General features: G+C 35.4%; 1 protein-coding gene across 7 annotated transcripts in view; it reads right to left on the bottom strand.

Moving 5' to 3' along the window:
• Nucleotides 1-24,704, bottom strand: part of IFT88 (intraflagellar transport 88) — a 135,646-nt gene that overhangs the window by 86,951 nt on the left and 23,991 nt on the right. For all 7 annotated transcript variants that reach the window (XR_012016337.1, XR_012016338.1, XM_072795819.1 and 4 more), the window contains exons 7-13: nt 23,753-23,822; nt 13,698-13,788; nt 11,778-11,882; nt 10,353-10,455; nt 9,189-9,303; nt 6,841-7,072; nt 5,216-5,286 (exon numbers count right to left, since the gene is read on the bottom strand). Coding sequence is in view for 5 of the 7 variants with exons in the window: in XM_072795819.1 (XP_072651920.1) it covers nt 5,216-5,286; nt 6,841-7,072; nt 9,189-9,303; nt 10,353-10,455; nt 11,778-11,882; nt 13,698-13,788; nt 23,753-23,822 (787 nt within the window). In the remaining 2 variants the exon portion in view is untranslated. The remainder of the gene's footprint in view (nt 1-5,215; nt 5,287-6,840; nt 7,073-9,188; nt 9,304-10,352; nt 10,456-11,777; nt 11,883-13,697; nt 13,789-23,752; nt 23,823-24,704) is intronic.

Raw genomic sequence — 24,704 nt, forward strand, 5'->3', positions numbered from 1 at the left:
TATCCAGTTCTCTCAGTACCATTTGTTGAAAAGACTATCTTTTCCCCATGAAATTGCTCTGGCACTTTCATTCATGTAATGTATAAATGTAATTTTCATTAATGTAATAAATGTAAAAGTTTATTTCTGGACTTTCAATTCCATTCCAGTAATTTCTATGTCTATATTCTACCAGCATAAAATACTACTACACTTCATTGGTGTACTTTTGTAGTGTGAGCCCTCCAGTTTTGGTTTTCTTTTTCAACATTGTTTTGGCTATTTTGGATCTTTCAGATTTCCATATGAATTTTAGGATCAACTTGTCATTTTCTAAAAACCACTGCTGGGATTTTGATATGGATTATATTGCATATATAAAATAATTTGGGGAACACTGCCAACTTAATATTAAGTGCCTATCCATAAAAATGTGACGTCTTCCCACTTAGCATATCCTTCAGTAGCATCTTATAGTTTTCAGAGTATAAGTTTTATATTTCATTTGTTGAACTTATTCCTAATTATTTTTATGTTACTGTAAACATAATTAGAAATTTCACTTTGGATGGTACATTGGTAGTATATATTGATTCTTATTTTTTAAATTTTATTTACTTATTCATGAAAGACTGAGAGAGAGAGAGAGAGAGAGAGGCAGAGACACAGGCAGAGGGAGAAGCAGGCTCCATGCAGGGAGCCTGATGTGGGACTCGATCCTGGGTCTCTAGGATCAGGCCCTGGGCTCAAGGCGGTGCTAAACCACTGAGGCACCTGGGCTGCCCTATAGTATTGATTCTTACATGTTAATCTCTTCCTCTGCAAGCTTGCTGAAGTTGTTTATCAGCTGTGATTTTTTTTTTAGTGGATTCTAGAATTTTATGTAGGATATTTCATACACAAGGTCATGTGATCTGTAAACAGAGGTAATTTGCTTCTTCATTTCCAATCTGGATGTCTCTTACTTCCTTTTCTTGTCTAATTTTCACGGTTTAAACCCCGAGTGCAATGTTGAGTTAATGAGAGTGAATATCCTTATGTTATTCCTGCCCTAAGGGGAAAAGCATTTAGTCTTTCACCATTAAGTATGATATCAAACTGTGGGTTTTTCACAAATGTTCTTTATCAGATTGAGGAACTTCCTTTCTACTCCTAGCCTGTTGAGGTTTTTCTATTTACCATAAAAGCATATTGTTTTTTGTCAAAAATCTTTTGCTTTATACTGAGATGATGATGTGGTTTTGTCCTGCACTCTACTAATATCCTGTATTATACTCATTGGTTTTTACACAGTAAACCAATTTGCATTCCTATGATAAATCCTATTTGCTTATGGTACACAATTCCTTTTATATTTTGTTTCTAGTTTTGGTTTACTAGTATTTTTTTAGGGTTTTGGCATCTATAGTCATAAGATATTAATCTATTGTTTCCCTTCCTTTTTTTTTGTACTGTCTTTGTCCTGTTTTGGTATCAGGAATACTAGCCTCATAAAATGAACTATTTTCTGGAAAAAGTTGTATAGAATTGATGTTAATTCTTGTTTAAAACACCTGCTAGAATTCTCTAGTAAAACCATATGGGCCCAGAGACTTCTTTTCCAGGAATTTTAAAATTACAAATTAAATTTGATATTTACAGGGATATTCAAATAATCTATTTCACATCAGATGAGTTGTGCTCGTTTGTGTTTTTTGAGAAAGTGGTCCATTTTGTCTAAGTTGTCAATTTCGTGGGTGTAGGGTTGTTTGTAGTATCCTCTTATTATCCTTCTAACGTCTGCAGAGTCTGTAGTGATAGCTCCTGTTTGTTCCTGATATTAGCAATTTGTGTCTTCTTTGTCAGTTTTGCTATAAGCTTATCAATTTTATTCATCTATTCAAAGAATCAGCTCTGTTTCATTGATGTTACTTTCTTTTCAATGTCAATTATTTCTGTTCTTTATTATTTCTTCCTTTGGATGATTTTGCTTTTCTTTTTCTAGTTTATTAATCTGGGAACTCAGGTTATTGATTTAAGACTTTTCCACTATCATTCTAATTGCTTTCCCTTAGGTGTTGTTTTTCATTGCCTCTGTTCAAGATTTTATCTTTAATTTTCAGAAGTTTAATCATGATGTATCTTGACATGGATTTCCTTGGGTTTATTCTCCTTGATATTTATTCAGTTTCTTATATTGTATATTTGTTTCTCTTGCCAAATTTGAGGAGTTACCAGCATTATTTATTTAGTCCAATCTTTCTCTTCTCCAAGACATTGATGACATAAATTGTGGATCTTTCGTTATAGTCCCGATGTCACTTAGGCTCTGTTCATTTCTGTTTTTTAGTCTATTTTCTTTCTGTTGTTCAGATTGGGTAATTTCCATTTTCCATCTTCCAGTACACTGAATCTTTTCATCTCCTCTTTATTCTCCTGTTGAGCCCATCCACTAAGACTTTTATTTAATTATTATAATTTTCAGTCTCAAATTTCTATTAAGTTCTTTATATTTGCTGAGACTCTTTTTAATGAAAGTTTGTATTTTTAAATTTGCTTTAACCATGTTCATAATTGCTTGTTGAAGCATTTTTATCATGGCTGCTTTAAAATTTGTCAGATAATTCTGACATCTCTGTCATGTCAATGTTGGCAAAAATCCAGTGACTGGATTTTTCAATTAGTTTTAAATCATCCTGGTTCTTGGTATTCTTGATCAAAACAGGACATTTCTGCATTATAATACTGCATATTTGGGGCAGCCTGGTGGCTCAGCAGTTTAGCGCTGCCTTCAGTCCAGGGCGTGATCCTGGAGACCTGGGATCAAGTCCCACGTCAGGCTCCCTGCATGGAAACTTGCTTCTTCCCCTGCCTGTGTCTGTTCCTCTCTCTCTCTTTCTGTGTGTGTGTGTCTCTCATGAATAAATAAAATCTTATATATATATATATATATATATGTATCATAAAATATGCAGTATTTTATACATCTATTTAAATCTTCTATTTCAGCTGGCTTTTCTGACACTGCTCTAGTAAGGGGAAGGAGAGACATCACCTCACTTTGCCAGATAACAGATGTCTAGGTTCCCCACAGGACCTGCTTTGATATCCAAGGTGCGAAGAATTCCTTGTTTCTGCTGAGCGGGATGGGAGTTCTTACTTCTACCATGGTCCCTACTGATACCACGGTGGGATGGCCTTGTTACCAGTGAATGATGATGAAAGTTCTAACTCTCCACTAGTTTCTCTAACACTAGGAGAAGAGGGGAGTGACTCATTACTGCTGCATGGAGTGGAATTCCAGGCTCCCAATATGCTGTTTGTTGACACTGCAGAGTGGTGGGACTCATTAAGGGCCTGTGGAGATTAAAGTCCTGGCTCCCTATTTGGCCTTTTGGGGTATGGGTATCTCTTTATAGCCTTATCAGGGTGTAAAGCTAGGCTCCCACTTGACTTTTGCTGGCATGCATGGGAGTGAGGGGTCAAAGTTTGTGTGTGTGTGTGGTATTTGTCTCAAATTTTTCAGTCTTGCTAGCCTACTCCCTTACTTGTCCTTTGACTAGAGAAAGCAGGCTTCTCTTGGGGTTATGTTTTTTAAAATTTGACCATTGTCATTTTCTGATTGCCAGCTTCTTCAGCTCCAAGTTTGGGAAACATGAGTGGAACTCACTGCCATGTTGTTCCTCAGGTCCTGAGAGGTCCCTTGCTGATCTGCCCTCTTCTCTCCATCCTTCTTCTTGTATTTGTTATATATATAGTTTCCAGGGTTTCTATTTGTACTTAGTGGGAAGAACAGGGAAAACTATGTCTATTTCATCTTCCCAGAAGAAGTAAGTTATTTTTAATATTAAACTAATTCCTAAAAATTAAAGGCCTTCTATACATACCATGGAATACATTCAGCCTAAAAAAAGGAAGGAAATCCTATTACATGCTACAACATGGATAAACCTTAGGGACATTATGATAAATGTAATAAGCCAGTCACAAATACTGTAATTCCATTTACATGAGGTAAATAAAGCCAAATCATAGTGACAGAAAGTAGAATGGTGATTGACAGGTGTTGGGGCAGGGTCAGAGAGTTGTTCAATGAGTAGAACTGCAGTTTGAGAAGATACAAAAGAGTTCTGGGGTGAAACAGATGAAGGAGATTAAGAGTAAATTCAACTTGATGAGCACTGACTAATGTATAGGATTGTACACTTAAAACTAATATAAACTTACTTATACTGGAATAATAAATAAATCAATAATTCACATATGACCCAATACTTATACACACACACACATCCACATGAGTTCTGAAGACTGGTTATAAAACAATGTGAATGCACATAACACTACCAAAACCATGAAGTCTTGGGGAAAGCTCATCCCCTCCTCCTATACAGACCTACAGAAACATGGTAAGTTGCTATTGATTCAGGGGCTGGTGTTGGAGGCCAAGATGCCTTGGTGTATTGGGAGGGAGGGCGGATCAGTGCCTACCCTGTCCCCAGGTAACAGGTACACAGTCCTTAGGGAGCCACTGATGGTGGGGCCAGGGTTCCAGCTTTCCTGGGGACGCTGTGAATTTCTCCTGCAGGAGAAGCCATTTGAACTCTTGCAACTGTATCAGTAGCACAGTATTTTTGTATGAAAAGTGGGAGACTTCTGAACAGTAATTCATTTAATTGCAACATTTTGAAATTAAAAAAATAAAACTCATTGCAAAAACAAAACCATGAAGTCTTATGCACCATAATTGAGATGGCAAATTTTATGTGGTGTGTATTCTACCATAATTTAAAAAATTAAGGGCCCTCTATCATGTGATATACTCCTAATATATACAGTAAATATTAGAACTTTGAAAACATACTTGCAGAGACTAGGTACCATATTGAAGGAAGGAAGAAATGAGCACAACTTTGCCTTGGGAGTTGAAATTTAATTGGGAGACTGGGAAAAAATACATAAAAATATAATTTTTCAAATAAAAGTAATATAAGCAATGTTCCAATATTGCACCAAATGCAGACGGAAAGCGAATTACAAGAAAATAGAAGAGTAACTGAGTAATAATAACTGGGGTCAGACTAAGGACTATTATTCTGAAGAAGAAAAGAGAATCTAGTAATGTAGAGAAATGGTGAAACAATAGCCTTACTGGAGAAATATACTGACTATAACAAGTTTTGAGAGAAATAATCAGAATGTACATTCAATTCTTTTATAAAAATTAAACCTATATTACTAAGGTGCAAAATATTACCTTTCACGTTCCATTTGCCTTAGACGATCATTTTTTATAGCTTCAATCACTAAGTTAGTGTGTGGATCATCCTAGGAAATAAAATTGGAAAAAAATTATTAATTCAGAAGTAAATACCAAGAACTTAGATTTCTAATCAACCTTACCATGAGTCGTTACATAAAATGGAGAGTAAATTAATCTTTCTAAACTATTTTCCCTTATATAAAGTAGAACTTTTTAATTTCTGATTACCAACTACATTCTCCTTAAACTAACAGATTCTGAGGAACTGATAAAAGGTCGGATTGGGGGATATCTGGGTGGCTCAGCAGTAGAGCGTCTGCCTTCAGCTCGGGGCGTGATCCTGGGGTCCTGGGATCGAGTCTCACATCAGGCTCCCTGCATGGGGGCCTGCTTCCCACCTCTGCCTCTCTCTCTGTGTCTCTCATGAATAAATAAAATAAAAATCTTTAAAAAAAAAAAAAAAAAGGTAAGATTGGATAGAATAGGACTAAGCATACAGAAACTGTGTGACAGTATAAACTGTAAACTCAAATAATGATCGTCAAATTCCTTAGTAGTCAATATCTCTATCAAAATACAGATGATTTTTTTCACAATATATTGTTTTCTCTCAATATGAAAATACTATATAATAGTTAATAGCACTTACTATGTTCCAAGTACTATTTTAAGCATTTCACTTCATTACTTCATTTAATTCTCACAACCCTATAAGGTAGGTTATTATAATTAGTCCTATATTGTGTATAAAGAAACTAAGGCATAGGAAGAGTAAGTACTGAGTGATAGAGCCAACCACTATGCTGTAATAACCTTAAAATCTATTAAGAAAATCTATTAAGTTCAATTTATGAAACTGACATTATTATACCATTTTCATCTATAAATACAGGCAATTTCATATGGTTTGGCTTAATATAAAATAATACAGCAGTATACCAATACTTTATATGTAAGAACCTGAAAAATATTTTAAAAGCATTCAGAAAAATTATCTCACTGCCTGGAAATTACTGTTTCTATTTTGGTATATTTCCTTCTAGTTTATGTTCATGTATGGATATATATATATCTATGTGTGTGTGTATGTATATATATATATATCCTTTTTTTCACTTGGATTTTCACTTAACATTGTGTAATATTTCCTCCTCAGGTCTTTGAAAATATAACTTTTGATTTATGTTCCACTCTATGCAAAAGATAGGGAATTCTTTTCATTTTTTATCTATTTAGTACACATAGTTTTAGTTTCCTCTGTTCAACAATGACTAAAAAAAAAAAAAAACAGTAAAAAAAAGGCTTTAGGGAAGGTTCCTTAGTCAAGATATTTTTCTTAAAAAATGGCATGTAATCTTATATTCTGTAAGATTTTCTCTTTTTTCTCTAAAATTGTAGTCAGTTTTAATCATAATCTCTAGTCCTATTTCATCGGGTCCCATTCTCAACCTAATTTAAATAATAAACAAAACTGATAAAAGCACACAAATTAATTTAAACATTTTAATATAGGGCTAGATGAAAACTAAAAAGCCATCCATTCCAATTTTTTCATTTCTAGAAACAGAAAAGCACGGGTAACTAACAGCTGGCTATTCAGCAGTCTTCTTCATACTCACACTTGGTGAAATATATTTATCATCTTCATCAATTTCTAACGGAACAGCAATCAATTTTTGGAATGCCTTCTTCATTTTGTCTCGATCTCCAACAGCAAAGTAACTAAGAATTAGGTTGAAGCCTGCCTTCAGATTTGGTGCCATACTCATGATGTGCTCAAATGAATTAATGGCATCTGAATATTGACCAGTTTTTATAAATGTAACACCAATGTTCTGCATGATTTTAATCCTAAAGAAAAACAAACATAGATGAGCTTTAAAAGTCTCAATTCTTTAGTATGGTAATCAAAACATTTCACAGTTTTCTTCTTTTCTTTCCGACTTTTTGCTTTGTTTTGTTAAAGCTTTACTGAGGTTTAACTTTCACATCATAAAATTCACTTGTTTCAGTATACAATTCAGTGAGCACTGCTATATCTATACAACTGTGGAACTATAACCACATTCTTATTTTAAGTAGTCTCCATTATCCTAAAAAGAAAATCTGTGCCCATTAGCAGTCACTCCCCATTCTCATCTCCTGCCCTAGGCAATCATTAACCTACTTCTGTCTCTCCAGATTTGCTTTTTTAGACATTGCATATAAATGGGGCCATATAATATATAACATTTTATATCTAGCTTCTTTCAATTAGCATAATCTTTTGAAGTTCCTCCACACTACAGCATATTTCAGTAGTCCATTCCTTTTATATTTCCAAATAGTATTCCACAGTATGAATATATCATATTTTATTCATTGCCTACTTGACAGATTTGGGCTGTTATGAATACTGATATGAATATTCCCATACAATCCTTTGTAACAGCATGCTTGCATTCCTCTTGGGTATATACCTGGGAGTGGAACTGCTGGCCCACTGGTAAATATGTGTTTAACTTCTTAAAAAACAGCCAAATTATTTTCTGAACTGGCTGTACCATTTTAGATTCCCAGTGTATAAGGTTTCCAATTTCTCTATGTCCTCTTCAATGCTTGTTATAGTCAATCTTCAGATTATATAGCCATTAATAATAGATGTGATCTCATCTTACTTCTAACCATTCTTCAACCTAATACATCTGTTTCAACTAAATGTGTTTATTCATAATTCTCTGATCAGAACATGAATACTGTTATTTCCTTGACTCTTCCCAATTTTCCCTTTGTCTGGAATATTACCCTTTCTGCCCTCGTCACTTAAGTAACCTATCACAAGTACACCTCTTTCATAAAGCCTTTCTTGACCATTCTTGTTCTTAATAATCAGTCTCTCAACTTAGTTGCTATAGTACCTCTTAATTATTGATAATTAAGCACCTGATATAACTCTAATATTATTATCTTTTTCTACAATGCTCAAAAGTCTTGGCCTCAACTGAGTTAAAAGTGCTTATGGGCATTGTGCCCTAGAAGCTAGATATTTCCGGATGATAACAGTATATTATTAAAAAATGATCACTTGGGGATCCCTGGGTGGCTCAGCGGTTTGGTGCCTGCCTTTGGCCCAGGGTGTGATCCTGGAGTCTCGGGATCGAGTCTCACATCAGGCTCCCTGCATGGAGCCTGCTTCTCCTTCTGCCTGTGTCTCTGCCTCTCTTTCTCTCTCTGTCACGAATAAATAAATAAAATCTTAAAAAAAAAATTGATCACTAAAGATGGCATTCACAAGTAAGTTAACTTTCAAAAAGGAATTGTACTAAAAAAAAAAAAAAAAAAAAAAAAAAAAAAAACAAAAAGGAATTGTACTTAAGCCTAAGGAAAATTATGATTGGTAAATATCCTGGAAATCTTCTATATTCTCAAGGTCATAACCAGATGATAAGGTAATTTACTGTTTCTGCTCTTGAAATATTATAGGAATAGAAAATATTCCAGCTTCCTTCCCCCCTCCTCCTTTCCCCTCTTCTAAAATTCAAATGCAATCTTCTTAATTATTTAATTCTCAATTTACAGCAAGAATATAAGGTAGTCTTAATTTCTGGCCTTTTAGGAATTAAGACATTCTAAAGTCTACTATGTTCTAAAGGACTGCTGTTTTGATTTTATGTTGGCAGTGACTTTTATTTGCTGCTAATGGCCTGCTAAGTTATCCCATATGTAGGCCAATTAACTTTATTTCAATTGATTACATATTGTCTTTAATCTTTAACATGTTATTATACAAATGTGTGCAAGTAGTCAGTAAGGGAACAGACCAAAATACTACAGATACAAGATATACCCAACACCTCACATATGCAAACACCTCAAAACATTTCCCCATTATCAACAGGTCAGGAGAGTTATCTTGTTTCTGAAAGCATCATTTAAATTTCAGCAAGTTATCATGTAAACTTACCTCATTTCTTTTTTTTTTACTTACCTCATTTCTTTATGGACACTTGGAATTTGATCTAGTGCCATTCGGTAGAATTTAATAGCTTTGGAATAATTTCTTTGCTTTAAATAAATATTTCCCATATTCACTTTCAATCTTCCTAATAAAAAAATAATGAATACATAATATTCTATTTTCTTCACTTTTTCTGTATTTTAGATGACCTTAATTCATATTCTTTGAAGCTTTTCTCAAGTTACAAAGCTTCAGACACTACCTTATATTCTCACTTTAAAATACTTATACTGTTTTCATGTATTTACACATTAATCTTCTATAAGGAAATAGAACTTAAGACAGATGGGGTCCTGAAAATATGCCTAGAAAACAAGTGATTTATGTTATAAAACCGGAATTGTGTTATTCTAAAAAAATCAGATTTTAAAATTAGATTCAATAATGCCATACACATTTTAATACATTAAAGAAAATGATATTCTGATAAACTTTAATACTACTACCAAAAATTATACAATATAAACAATACATGTAAACTGTAGACTCTTGGGAATAGATTTATAAGGGAAAGGACGTTTGTTTGTTTTTTTTTAAGATTTTATTTACTTGAGGAAGAGCACAAGTGAGAGGGAGCATGAGAAATGGGGAAGAAAAAAAAAAAGAAATGGGGAAGAACAGAGGAAGAGGGATAATAAGCAGATTCCCTACTGAGGAGAAGCTCAAACCCAAGACCCAGGGACCATGACCTGAGCCAAAGGCAGATGCTTAACCAACTGAGCCAGCCAGGCACCTCCTGGGAAAGCATGTTTGTTTGATGGGCCTGCCGTGGCTCATTCTACTTGTGATGAAAGAATACATTTTTTGGCTAATGTTAGGCAATATACCTCACACCAACTGTCATTTGTATTTATGTGGATTTTCGTATAAACAGTACCTTTAAGCAGGATACTTCTATAGAAAAAACAAATTTGTTTAGAGCATAGATTATTATAAGGAAACATAAAGTGGGGAAATGTAAATTAACACTACAAAAGAACTACCCTGGGGTGACTGGCTGGCTCAGTCAGAAGAGCATGGGATTGATCTTGGGATCATAAGCTTGAGTCCCACCCTGGGTGCAGAGATTACTTAAATAAATAAACTTTAAAAAAAAGGAACTACATTTATTGGAAAAACTGACTATATACCTACCTGCATTGCTAAACATCTTATTTTTCACTATAACTTGAAATGTGGTTAGTGCTTCAGCATACATTTCATTAGCTGAATATTGACTAGCCAAGTTCAAAAGAACCTAAAAAATAAACAAGGCAAAAAGACATGTAATGACTAATTTAGGCCCCTTTTGCCTAAAATCTTTTCAAGATTAACATCCTATAACAAATTTAGATGCCTACATCAAGATACCCAACCAATTAGAAAGTAAAGCATGCAGAGAAGTATCTCACATTCAAAATGAACCAGAACATGGGGATCCCTGGGTGGCTCAGCAGTTTAGTGCCTGCATTCAGCCTGGGGCATGATCCTGGAGTCTCGGGAGTGAGTCCCACATCAGGCTCCCTGTATGGAGCCTGCTTCTCTCTCTGCCTGTGTCTCTGCCTCTCTATCTCTGTCTCTCATGAATAAATAAATAAAATTAAAAAACAAACAGTACATTAAGTATAGCTATCCTCTAAACTGTACCTTAATTTTCTAAGCATTCTTTCTAATTTAGTTAGTATTTGCCATCCATTCATCTCAGAAAGACCTACAAAGAATAAACTTGCATTATTAATGTTGCCAGTAATAAAAAGAGTGAGATAGTGGACCAAATTTTCTTTGTAAATAAAAATTAAATATTATGTGGAAATATCTTAAGCCTTCATTTGTGTACTTCATTATATGCAAAACTGTAAAAAGTATTTCTTTGCATGTAAAATTATAATTTAAGTCACTAAGGTATAGAAATTTATCTTCCTACAGGTAAAATAAAGATCATTAGAAACTATTCCCTAATCTAAAGATTTCATGGAACTTAAAGATAATTAGTACCAAGAGTGAACATCTAAAACTTCCTATTCAAAGCTTCAAATGCCTTTTTTTTTTTTTTTTTCCATTTGTTTGGTAGATGAACACTTTTCCCACTAAAAATACACCCTTATAACACAGTGGTATAAACATCAAGAAAGTGTCTTTTCAGAGTTAAAAAGATTCTGTAAGAAATTAGCTTTTATTTTTTTCACTACCCTTGCAGAGCATTGTATTATTTACCTAGTTGTAAGTTCTTAAAAAACACAAACCAAAAGTCCACATTAGAATCTCATTAAAGTAACCACACTAAAAATAGAGCATAAATATTAGCAGTCTTCCAGAAATAGAGTCATCGGGTGGCGAGTTTGTGGGTTCTTGCTAAATTATTAAAAACTAATTAAATTAAAAAATAAAAATCTTTGCACAAAACAAAGAGTGCCTCATGAACCTCAAAATCTATTAATTACTATTAATCTGTTAATATTAATCTGAGTACCTAAGGTCCAGTAAGATTTAAAACAGAAAGAAAGAAAAAAGGAAAAAAACCTTTTGGAATCTACAAATCCTAGCCAAAATAATTTTACTCAACAGGTATTTCATACTTACTGAGTAAGTTAAATCCAAATTGATATTTTCTGGAGTTGTAACTTGTTCTCGTTGTCTCACCAAGATCCTCTCTTTTCTTCCTGCATCTTTTGCCTTTTCTAAGGCCTGAAATCAAGTTCATGCTTTGTAAATTCCTTTAATCATTCATTATAAGCATTTTATGTATTTGGGAGATACCTGCATGAAGCTTGGTTGGATGCATTACACTTTCTTAGATTCCCAGGATGCCCTGCTATACTCTAATAATAAACTCTTAAAAACAAAAGAACCCAGAATATTTATTTAAAGTAGAGCTAACTATTATAAAAATGTCATGCATTCCGTCCCCTGCTCCTCAGAAAGAAGAGCAAGTGTAAGTGATAAGATGGAGAGTATATTAGCCCCAAGTTTCCTTATTATCAGACCTTCCACCACTATTTAGATTTGACTCTCCCAACTTTTTCCCCCCATCCAGCCCTGAGCCTTTGGGTATTTTAATTCCAACTCATGACAGAAATTTAGATGTATCTGTTTGGTTTCTGGGATGTTAAAAACACAGAAAGTCAAAGGATAACTGCTCTCCAATATTACAATAGATGCTTAGTTTGGCTCTTATATATCCTACTCAGAATGCCAAGAACATTTTGTTGATTTCCACCAAGGGACTAACCATAGACAGATTTGACATGGGATTCTTTTTTTTTTTTTTTTAGTGCTAGATAAAAAACATATTAGTTCTATGAGCAATAAAAGTAGCTTTTATACTGAGCAATTCTTTCTGATGGCATTCATTAACATAACTAAGTCACAGAAATTACATTTATATGGATGACAAAGTAATGAGAACAAAGTAAATTAAGAGAAAATATTTAATTAAAAATAAAAAAGCATAAGGGATGCCTGGGTGGCTCAGTGGTTGAGTATCTGCCTTCCACTCAGGGCGTGATCTTGAAGTCCTGGGTTGTTTCTCTCTCTGTCTCATGAATAAATAAATAAAATCTTAAAAAAAAAAAAAAACACAAAAACAAAAAAGCAGAGCATGAAAAACCAGAGTTGGAGTCCCAAAAAGCAAACCATGATTTTGCAGTTTACTTAAGAAAAAATATTTTAGGGTAGTGAGGCTTAAATCAGAAAACAACCATTAGTACTGCATGTGAATCATGGTAGCTATGCCTTTCAGCAGGCTCAGTCTAATTTGATAGTCTATCAGGCTGCAAAATTTAATCAACTGATCCACCACCATTTGTTTTCCTATTGAAATGACTGATGTAAAAAATTACAAAATTGGTCCACTATTTTGACATGACAGTTTTTATGAAATAGCTGCCTATGTTTTTTAAAAAAAACTACTTCAGTGAAAACTCTAAGGCCTATCAACAGCAAAAGAAACATGTTTATTCAGGTATCCCCCACTTTTTGAAAGTTCACATAACACTGCTTTTAACAAAAGACCTGTATTAGCACCTATTTTTGCTAACTGAAAGAAATCTGAAGAGAATTTTTGCTTTCATGAAAAAAATGCAAGAAGTGAAATAGTGTGCAACATTTGTTTTGTAGCAAACCCTTATAGAGAGGCAGTGCACACTCCCAGCAGTGAGAGTAGCCCTGCCACACGTGGCATCTCAGCATCAAGCCATGAGAGCTCTGAAGTGTCTGTGAGCATCTGTGCTTTATCTAGATTTATTCTGTGCATCCTTTGGCAAGATGTGCCGTAAGATATCAGAAAGGCCTAAGAGAGATTAGTTTTGGGGTCTAGAATGCTCAAAAATGTTTCAATATAAATTCACGATAATTGTTTGATGCCATTTCAGTTTATGAAAGTTTTGCTCTACTTCTGGATAGGAGAAAACCTGCACATGTGCTTGTATTTGTGCATATATAAAAGCAGACACATACATATACACACACTTCATCTTGAATCCTTTAAGTTCATGAACTTACCAATTTTAAGTCTCCGCAACTGTTGGCAATACAGCTTTCTTCTACCAATTCATTTACTTTTTTCTCTAATTGTCTAATCTTTTCTTCTGGACTATTAAAGAAAAAGTAGGTGTACTTTGACTCATTCAAGCACTAATAATACATACTAAAATTTAATTTATCTGTAACATTGCCCATTATGTGCTTTTGTAAGACTAGGTTACAAGTAAGACAAATGTATAAATGGCATTAAAGAGCAAATGCACCGTTTTTAATAATTATATAATTAATAATAACAGTAAAAACAACTCTTTTGGTTAATAAAAGTAAACATTCACTTAGCACAACTATAATTTAACAGAGCTAAATGCTTTACCCTAATTATGTCATTTAATCCTCCCAATAACATTTGATGTAAGTACTATCATTACTGTTATTTTACTGATAGGGAAACTGAGGTTTAGAAAGTTAAGTATTATGCCCAAGATCACACAGCTAATTAAGTTACAGAGCCAGGATTTTACCTATGTAAGGTAATTCAAGGACCCATGCTATTACATTATCATCCCCAAAAGAAAGCAGATTCTTTCTTCAGATCCTATGACAAATGAAAACTTTACTTTATGGTGAAGAAAACCAAAGCCCACATAAAAGAGTTGAAAAGTATCAGTTACTACCAGATGGGTACTCTAGAGAATATTTCCAACAATGTGAAGAAGTTAAAAAATCCTGAGTCCATTAGTAGTAGACATAGTACTCCCAAATCAGTCACATTTCAAAAATAACATGTCATTTTGCTACCTTTTCTTCCAGCAAATTACCACAATACTCTGAATGTACATCAGTGAGTGCCTAAATAAAATTTTACTAGGAATATTTCAGAATACACACTAGTGTATTGTCTCTACAAATGGACTTTTAAAAAATACAGGAATAAATTTAATAGTATAGTTTTGTCTGTAGAGTATATTCTATGGTAGAATCTTATTACAAATTTAGTCAGTGGGATACAAATTTTGTTAGTTTACTAAAAGCAAAATTTTAACTGAGCAATGAGCATAATAAAAACAGTTTTATAAAGATTACAATAAAGTAGACTTCTATTTTATACTACAAAACACTCTAATAAATGTCTTCCAATATTGCTTATAGATTGTTATTAAATCTAAAATATAAATATAAAATTTTAAAGTTATAAATGTTATAAAGACACTAAAAGTAATTACCCTGTCCCTAACGAGTACCAGGAAAATAAACTTTATATGCAGAAACTATTGGACACCTACCCATACAAGAACCTGCCACCATTCTTCCTCCTTGCATACAGGATCTGAGCTAGTCAAGAGTTTTACTCTCTTGCCAAAGGTTTGGTTCATTCATGCACATATGATGCACTTCTGGCCAGTAAGAAATGAAGAAAGGTTTGCTTCGGGTAGAGAGTTCCTGGGAAGATTTTCTTCGCTTTTTAAAAGGATCCAAGACTGGGAACTGACTCTAGGCTTTATTAATTACATGGAGATTCTGAACTCTCTCAGTTCTTCTGTCATGATAGGATGGCAAGCTCTTAGAAAGACCAAGGGAATCACAGAGAAGCTGAACTAGGGATGATGCTATTGAGCAGTTAAATTAACCATTTATTCCTAGAAGTGCCCTTCCTCCAGACCTCCTATTATATAAGATAATAAATGTTCTTAATTTGTGTGTATGTTTTTCTGATGTCCTCTGTTGTTGGAAACTGAAGGGATTCCTAAATGAATTGGTATTTAAATAATGTAATACACTTTTATTAGCAAACATGCTGTCATTAACTAGGACACAAGGTAAACAGATTTTCTATAGAGATTCTTCGTTAGTGAAAAAGAGAAATTATGTAACTCCTACAATAGCTCAAATACTGGGCTTAAGAATTACAATTTAAAAATATCTATTATAGGGAACCCTGGGTGGTGCAGTGGTTTAGCGCCTGCCTTTGGCCCAGGGCGCAATCCTGGAGACCCGGGATCGAATCCCATGTCGGGCTCCCGGTGCATGGAGCCTGCTTCTCCCTCTGCCTGTGTCTCTGCCTCTCTCTCTCTCTGTGTGACTATCATAAATAAATAAAAATTAAAAAAAAACTTTAAAAATCTATTATATAGAAGAAAAACAGTGGGCAGCCTGGGTGGCTTAGCAGTTTAGCGCTGCCTTCGGCCCAGGGCGTGATCCTGGAGACCCAGGATCGAGCCTGCTTCTCCCTCTGCCTCTCTCTCTCTCTTTCTGTGTCTCTGGTAAATAAATAAATAAATCTTAAAAAAAAAAATAAAGAAGAAGAAGAAAAACAGGGCAGTATTTAATAACATGAGCTCTAGAAACAGCCTTGGTTCAAATCTGTCCTGCCATTTATTAGTGCCACCAGGTAAAGATGTCTCTCTCTATGAACTAATGATAAAAACAGCTAAGTCTTCATTTAATATATAGCACCTCACAGCAGTACACAGTGAATACTCATTAAATGCTGGCTTATGTTACTAATTGTAAAATGTTTATGTCAATGGTATATAGATATGAGTAAATACATATACCTGAATTTATGCCACCACTTTGGGCTACTCTTTAGCCACTAGCACAAAACTAAATTAATTCTCTAAAAAATTAAAATTTTCAAATTGATATGATGAACTTCCTATATGTTCTTTTTTTATTGAAATATTTTTTCTATTTTTTCATTTTTAAAAAAATTTATTTATTCATGAGGCAGAGAGACAGAGAGAGAGAGAGGCAGAAACACAGGCAGAGGAAGAAGCAGGTTCCTCACAGGGAACCCGATGTGGGACTCAATCCCAGGATCACTCCCTGAGCCAAAGACAGATGCTCAACCACTGAGCCACCCAGGCATCCCAAAACATTTTTTGAAATAAGCATATCCTATTACATTTTCAATTCCATTTGGCCTCCAAAAGAATATTGGTACCCGTAAAAATTAGACATACCTTCACATCAAGTAATATTACAATAAAACTGCATAGAACACACAAGCTGTTTTTCTTAGACTTGATTCTTTTGATTGTTCCAAGAAGCAGGGATAATGTTTTGATTACTATTCTGCTGATGTGAACTTTTGTTTTTGAGGACACATGATAATTTTTTAAAGATTTTATTTACTTGACAGAGAGAGTGAGCATATATAAGCAGGGAGATCAGGAGTGGGAGAAACAGGCTCCCTGCTGAGCTGGGAGCCCGACATGGGGCTTGATCCCAGGTCCCTGAGATCATGACATAAGCCAAAGGCAGATGCTTAACTGACTGAGCCACCCAGGTGCCCCTTAATTAAGTCTTAAAAAAACTATTTCTTCTAATCACCCGTTGCTCATCACAACTGCATTTCTTAACCCCCATCATGTATTTCCCCCATTCCCCACCCATCTTCACTCTGGTAACCATCAATCTGTTAAGATTCTCTTTCCTAGTTTGTCTCTTTTTTTTTTTCCTTTGCTCATTTGTTTTGTTTCTTAAATTCCACAGAGGAGTGATATCATCCGGTGTCTTTCTCCTATTTGGTATTACACTACCTCCACCCATGTCATTGCAAATGGCAAGATTTCATTCTTTTTATGGCTAAATAATATTCCAACATATATATATATATATATATATATATATATATATATATATATATATATGCCACATCTTCTTTATTCATTCATTGATCTATGGACTGCTTTCATAATTTGGCTATGATAAATAATGCTACTATAAACACAGGGGTGTATGTATCCCTTTGAATTCGTGATTTTGTATTCCTTGGGTAAATACCCAGTGGTGCTACTACTAGATTGTACAATAGTTCTATTTTTAACTTTTTGAGGAATCTCCATACTGTTTTCCACAGTGGCTGCAGTTTGGATTCTAACCAACAGTGCATGAGCGTTCCTCTTTCTCCGTGTCCTCGCCAACACCTGTTGAGTCTTGTGTTGATTTTAGTCATTCTGACAGGTGTGAGGAGGATAGCTCACTATAGTTCTGATTTGTATTTCATTGATGGTAAGTGATGAGGAGTAATCTTTTCTGTGTCTATTGGTCATCTGGAGGTCTTCTGCCCATTTTTAAATTGAAGTTGTTTTTTGGGTGTTGAGCTTTTAAGTTCTTTATATATATTGGACATTAACCCATAATCAGGTCATTAGCAAACATCTCCCCTTCCGTATGTTGCCTTTTAGTTTTGTTGGTTGTTTCCTTCATTATGCAGAAGCTTTTTATCTTGATCTAGTCCCAATATTTTAGGTTTGGTTTGATTTCTCTTGCCTCAGGAGACGTATCTAGAAAAATGTTGCTATGGCTAATGTCCAAGAAATCACTGCCTGTGTTCTCTTCTGGGGTTTTTGTGGTTTTAGGTTCTTAATCCATTTTGAGTTCATTTTTGTATATGGTGCAAGAAAGTGCTCCAGTTTCATTCTTCTGCATGTTGTGTCCAGTTCTCTCAACATTATTTGAAGAGACTGTCTTTTTCCCATTGGATATTCTTTCCTGTGTTGTCCAAGATTAACTCACCATATAGTTGTGGTTTACTTCTGGATATTCTATACTGTTCCACTGAACTTTGTGTCTATTTTTGCTGTTTTGCTTACTATAGCTCCATAAGATAACCTGAAGTCTGGAATTCTGAAGCCTTCACCTTTGCTTTTCTTTTTCAAGATTGCTTTGGCTATTCAAAGTGTTTTGTGCTTCCACAAAATTTTAGGTTTGTTCTGTGAAAAAGGCTATTGGTATTCTTTTTTTTTTTTTTTTTTTTTTTTTTATTTATGATAGTCACAGAGAGAGAGAGAGGCAGAGACATAGGCAGAGGGAGAAGCAGGCTCCATGCACCGGGAGCCTGATGTGGGATTCGATCCCAGGTCTCCAGGATCGCGCCCTGGGCCAAAGGCAGGCGCCAAACCGCTGCGCCACCCAGGGATCCCGCTATTGGTATTCTGATAGGGATTGCACTAAATGTGTAGCATGCTTTGTGTAATATAGACATTTTAACAATATTTGTTCTTCTAATCCATGAACTTGGAGTATCTTTCCATTTCTTTGTGTTGTCTTCAAGTTCTTTCATTGATATTTTATAGTTTTCAAAGTAAAGGTCTTTACCTCTTTGGTTAGGTTTATCACAAAGTATTTGATCATATTTGGTGCAAGTATATATGGAATTGTTTTCTTAATTTCTTTTTGCTGCTTCATTATTGGCATATAAAACTGCAACAGGGATCCCTGGGTGGCGCAGCGGTTTGGCGCCTGCCTTTGGCCCAGGGCGCGATCCTGGAGACCCGGAATCGAATCCCACATCAGGCTCCCGGTGCATGGAGCCTGCTTCTCCCTCTGCCTGTGTCTCTGCCTCTCTCTCTCTCTCTGTGACTATCATAAATAAAATAAAAAAAAATTAAAAAAAAAAAAAAAAAAACTGCAACAGAGGGCAGCCCGGGTGGCTCAGTGGTTTAGCGCCACCTTCAGCGCAGGGTGTGATCCTGGAGACCTGGGATCCAGTCCCACATCGGGCTCCCTGCAGGGAGCCTGCTTCTCCCTCTACGTCTCTGCGAGCCCCCCCTCATGAATAAAAAAATAAAATCTTAAAAAAAAAAAAAACTGCAACAGATTTCTGCAGTTTTTGTGTCCTGCAACTAAATTTGCTTATCAGTTCTAGCAGTTTTTTGGCAAAGTCTTTCAGGTTTTTCATATAGAGACAAAAATGTATCTGCAAATATTGAAAGTTCTAATACACTGCCGATTTGGATACATTTCTTTTTGTGCCTCACTGCTGTGGCTAGGATTTCCAGTACTATGCTGACTAAAAGAGAGTGATGAGAGTGGACATTCCTGTCTTATTCCTGAACTTTAGGGAAAAAGCTCTGTTTTTTCCTATTTAGGATGATGTTAGTTGGAGGTTTCTCATACATAGCGTTTATTATGTCCCCTCTAAACTTACTGTTGAGGGTTTTAAACATGAATGGATGTTGTGCTTTGTCAAATGCTTTTTCTGCGTCTACTAAAATGATCCTACGGTTTTTATTCTTTTCTCTCATGGACTTGATGTAACACGTTGATTGATTTGCAAATACTGAACCATCCTTGCAACCCAGGAATAAATCCCACTTGCTCATGGTGAACAATTTTTAAAAATATACTGTTGAATCCTGTTTCTTAGCATTTTGTTAAGGATTGTAGTATCTATGTTCATCAGAGATACTGATCTATAATTCCCTATTTTTGGTCTCTTTATTTGGTTTTGGTATCAGGGTAATGCTGGTCTCACAGAATGAAATGGAAAGTAATCCTTCCCTTATTTTATTTTGGAATAGTTTGAGAAGAATAGATATTAATTCTTCTTCAAATGTTTGGCAGAATTTGGAAGCCATCTGGTCCTGAACTTGAAAAGAATGTGTATTCTGCTGTTTCAGGATGGAATGTTCTAAATATATGTTAAATCCATCTGTTCCGGGGCATCATTCAAAACCATTGTTTCCTTGTTGGTTTTGTGTTCAGATGATCTATCCACTAATGTAAATGATGTTCTTTTGTCTCTATTGCTACAGGTTAGTTCCTTTAAGTTTGTTATTAACTGTTTTATGTATTTGGGTGCTCCCATTTTGGGTGCGTAAATATTTATAATTGTTTTGAGAGTTTTTAAAAAAGATTTTATTTTTTTGACAGAGAGAGAAGGGGTGGGGAACACAAGTAGGCAGAGCTGTAGGCAGAGGGAGAAGCAAGCTCCCTGCTCTAGGCTCAATACCAGGACCCTGAGATCATGACCTGAGTCAAAGGCAGACTCTTAACCAAATGAGCCACACAGGCACCCCTATATTTATAAATTGTTATATCTTCATATACCTTGTTAGATTGTCTCCTTTATTACTATATACTGTCCTCTGTGTCATTATAGTCTTTGTTTTAAAGTCTAGTTTGTCTGATATAAGTACCACTACTCTGGCTTTCTTTTAACATCCGTTTGCATAGTAGATGTTTCTCCATTCCCTCACTTTCAGTCTGCAGGTGGCTTTAAGTCTAAAATGAGTCTCTTGTAGGCAGCATATAGATGGGTCTTGTTTTTTTTTATCCATTCTGTTACCCTATATCTTTTGATAGGAGTGTTAGTCCATTTACATTAAAAGTAATGATTGATAGATGTGTATTTTTTGCCATTTTATTGCTTGTTTTGTGGTTGTTTCTGAAGATTTTCTCTGATCCTTTCTTATCAGTCTCTGTTTCATGGCTTGCTGTTTTCTTTAGTGATACATTTGGATTTCTTTCTCTTTTCTTTGTATATAATTCATTAGTAGTTTTTGATTTGTGGTTACCATTTGGTTTGTATATAGCAGCTTCTGCATGTAGTAGTCTATCTTAATGGTCGTTTAAGTTTGAACCCATTCTTTACTCCTGTCCTCCACACGTTTTAGGTATATGGTGTCATATTTTATATCCTTTTATTTTGTGAGTTCCTTGGCTGATTTTTTTTATAGAAATATTCATTTTTACTGCCTGTTTCCTACTTTCTTACTGTCGCTTTTGGTCTTTCCTTGCCACTCAGAGAATCTTTTTTTTTTTTTTTTCCACTCAGAGAATCTGCTTTAACATTTCTTCCCAGGCTGGTTTAGTGGTCATGAACTCATTCAGTTTTTGTTTGTCTGGGAAACTCTTAATCTCCCCTCCTATGCTGAATGATAGCCTTGTTAGATAGAGTAATCTTGTCGGAAGATTTTTCCCATTTAGCACATGCCCCTCCCTTCTGGCTTGGAAAGTGTCTGCTGAAAAATCTCTGGCTAGCTTAATGGATTTTCCCTCATAAGTTACTGCCTTCTTTTGTCTTGCTGCTTTTAATATTTTTTCTTTATCACTATATTTTGCCATTTTAATTATAACATGTCTTGGTGTTGGTCTACTTTTGTCAATTTTGATGAGGGTTCTCTTTGCCTCCTGGATCTGGATGTCTCTTTTCTTCCCCAGATTAGGGAAGCTTTCAGCTATTATTTCTTCAAATAAGTTTTCTGCCCCCTTTTTTCTCTTTTCTTCTGGGTCTCCTATAATATGGATGTTACTACATTTGGTGGAGTCATTGAGTCCCTAAGTCTATTCTCACTTTGCAGAATTCTTTTTTCTCTCTTTTGTTCAGCCTGATTACTCTCCACTGCTCTGTCTTCTAGGTCATTAATTCATTCCTCTGCTTCTTCCAGCCTTTTGTTCCTTCCACCAAGCATGTTTCTCATTTCATTTATTGTACTTTTATCTCTGCTATGTTATTCTTTATCTTGTGTTAGGGTGTCATTCATGTATTCTACTCTTCTCAAGTCCACTGAGTCTCTTTATGATCATTTCTTTAAATTCTCTATCCAGCATGTTACTTATATCTGTTTTGCTTAGATCTCCTGCTGTGGCCTTCTCCTGTTCTTTCATCTGGAACACATTCCTCTGTCTTCTCATTTTGTCTAAGTCTTTGTGCTTGTTTCTGTGTGTTAGGAAAGTCTTCTTCTTCTATCATGTCTTCTGTTCTTGAGGGTAATGGTGTGTAGTGCCCTGCCATGTAGCTTCCCCTGCTCCCCAGAGCCTGGAGCTTCCAGGAGTGTCTCCAGCGTGTGCTGTGTGTACTTGCTGTTGTATCCTGGCCACTTTATCCCTCAAGCCCGTTGTCTGCAGAAGCTCTCTTTGCCTGCTGTGGGCAGTGTCTGGTCCCTGGCCCGAATGTGGCAAATTTTAATGAGGTGTGCTCTGACCTATTTGTGAAATGAGACTTGTTGCCACTGCCACCAAAACCAAGGCCTCACAAAATTCCTGGGTCAGGAGGTGTGGTGTTGGTAGCGGTATGGGCTGGTCTTCTCAAAGGAAGGGTCCGCTACACTTGTGACTCAGGCCAGCCTGAATGGGAAGAATGGTCCCACTAGAGCATGCAGGTGTGTAGCTTGGTATAAGCAAGTTAGATAACAAGTGTTGGTGCTGTGCTTGTTCCCACAGGTGGCTCTGTGTTTATGCTGAGGGGCAAGGGAGGAAAACAGCGCATGCCAGTTCCATTGTTCCCAAAGTGTGTATGAATACTGACCCTCTGGGACACACTCCAAGATGAGTGAATAACCTCCCCACTGTGTGCTCCCAAGCACCCTCCAGATCACTGTTTCCATGCCATAAGTCTGCGTGATGTTTATCCTGGCTTTTCTCCAAAAGCAACCCAAATGTCCTCTGACTTCAGGCTTTATGCCCTGGTGGTTGCAAAAACTCACCAAATTCAAGCGTTCTCACTTTACAAGCCAGTTGCTAAGGGGATTCTTTTTACCTGTGCATTGCCGTGTGCCAGTTTGTCTCTCACCCTTCTCCACAACCATGGCTCCCTCTCCACCACAGCAGCTACAATCCCTTTCTCTTCTAAACTATGCCTCCACACTTTCTACTTTCTTCAAATGTGGCTTCTTCTCAACCTTTAGTTGTGGAATATGTTCTGCCAGTCTTCAGATTGATTTCTGGAGTATTTAGAATGATTTGATAGTTATTGAATTGTATTGCGGGATGAGGTGAGCCTCATGAAGTGGGAGTAGGGTCCTCTTAACTCTGCCATCTTCCCTTCCCTGCTTTGTGTCTTAAATTTCACATATGAGTGAAATCATATAGCATATTCTTTCTCTGACTGACTTATTTCACTTGTACTATACTCTCTAGTTCCATGTCATTGCAAATGATAAGATTCCATTTTTAATGGCTGAATAACATTCCATTACACACAGACACACACACACAAATATATATATGACATTTTTATCCATTCATTGATTGATGGACACTTGAGCTGCTTCCATATCTTGGCTATTATGAATAATGCTGCTATAAACATTTGGGTGCTGTTGACATGAACTTCTAAAATATCTGAAAATATTCAGAAGAGGAGGAGAGTGGGGGGATGGGGTAACTAGCTGATGGGCACTAAGGAGGGCACTTGATGAGTTGAGCACTGGGTGTCATACTATATGTTGGCAAATTAAATTTAATTTAAAAATTTTTTAAATAAAATACCTGAGAATTATGTATTTGGGAAATGTAAATTAAAAATATGCAACAACAATAAAACAACATGAGAACTTACATACCTATCTTCATTTTTGGCTTCCAAAGGAGGAGCAGGGCCCCTTGACTGACCAAGTGGGTCAAATGCAGAGCCTGAGACAATTCAAGAGTTCATACTGAATTTGTGATACAGCATAATTAAAGAAAATATAAAAACTTGCACAACATATTTAATTTACCTATTTATTAAATGGTTTAAATTACCTATTTATTAAATGGCCAGGACATTTATTATGTCTATATAAACATTTTATATATCAAAAAATTGGTAAGATTTTAACATATATCAAGTTACATAAATAAAATGTGAAAACAAAAATGAGTACTCTCTCAGTGTTCACTTCTCCTCCACAGTAATCTATCCTATTGTGAACTTTAAATTATCAATCATGTGAGTAATGACCTAGTATTGAGTTTTTAACTTTTTTTGGTATAATATTAACTTTTGTCATAATCATCTTATTTTTAAATTATGACTTACTTACATATTTATTTATTTATTCTTAAATTTATTTTTAAGATTTTATGTATTCATGAGAGACACAGAGAGAGAGAGAGGCAAAGACACAGGCAGAGGGAGAAGCAGGGTCCACGCAGGGAGCCCGACATGGGACTTGATCTCAGGTCTCCAGGATCATACCCTGGGCTGAAGGCGGCACTAAACCGCTGAGCCATCGGGGCTGCCCCTACTTACATATTTAGATACCGATTTCACCTATAATATTTTGAGATTTAACTTATATAAAATAAATTGCACATTTTTTAGTTTTTTTTAAATGCACACATTTTTAATGTACACATCAGCACATTTTGACAAATTACATGCCAGTATAACCACCATTCCAATTGAGATGCAGAACATTTTCATTACCCCTTTCCTTTCTTCATGGTACCCAAAATAATGATATCCCTTTTAATCAAAGGCATGTTAGGTTTTATTTAAAATTCTAATAACATTTACCACAGAAACACATT

Source organism: Canis lupus, chromosome 24, assembly GCF_048164855.1.
Source record: "Canis lupus baileyi chromosome 24, mCanLup2.hap1, whole genome shotgun sequence".
Lineage (NCBI taxonomy): Eukaryota > Metazoa > Chordata > Mammalia > Carnivora > Canidae > Canis > Canis lupus.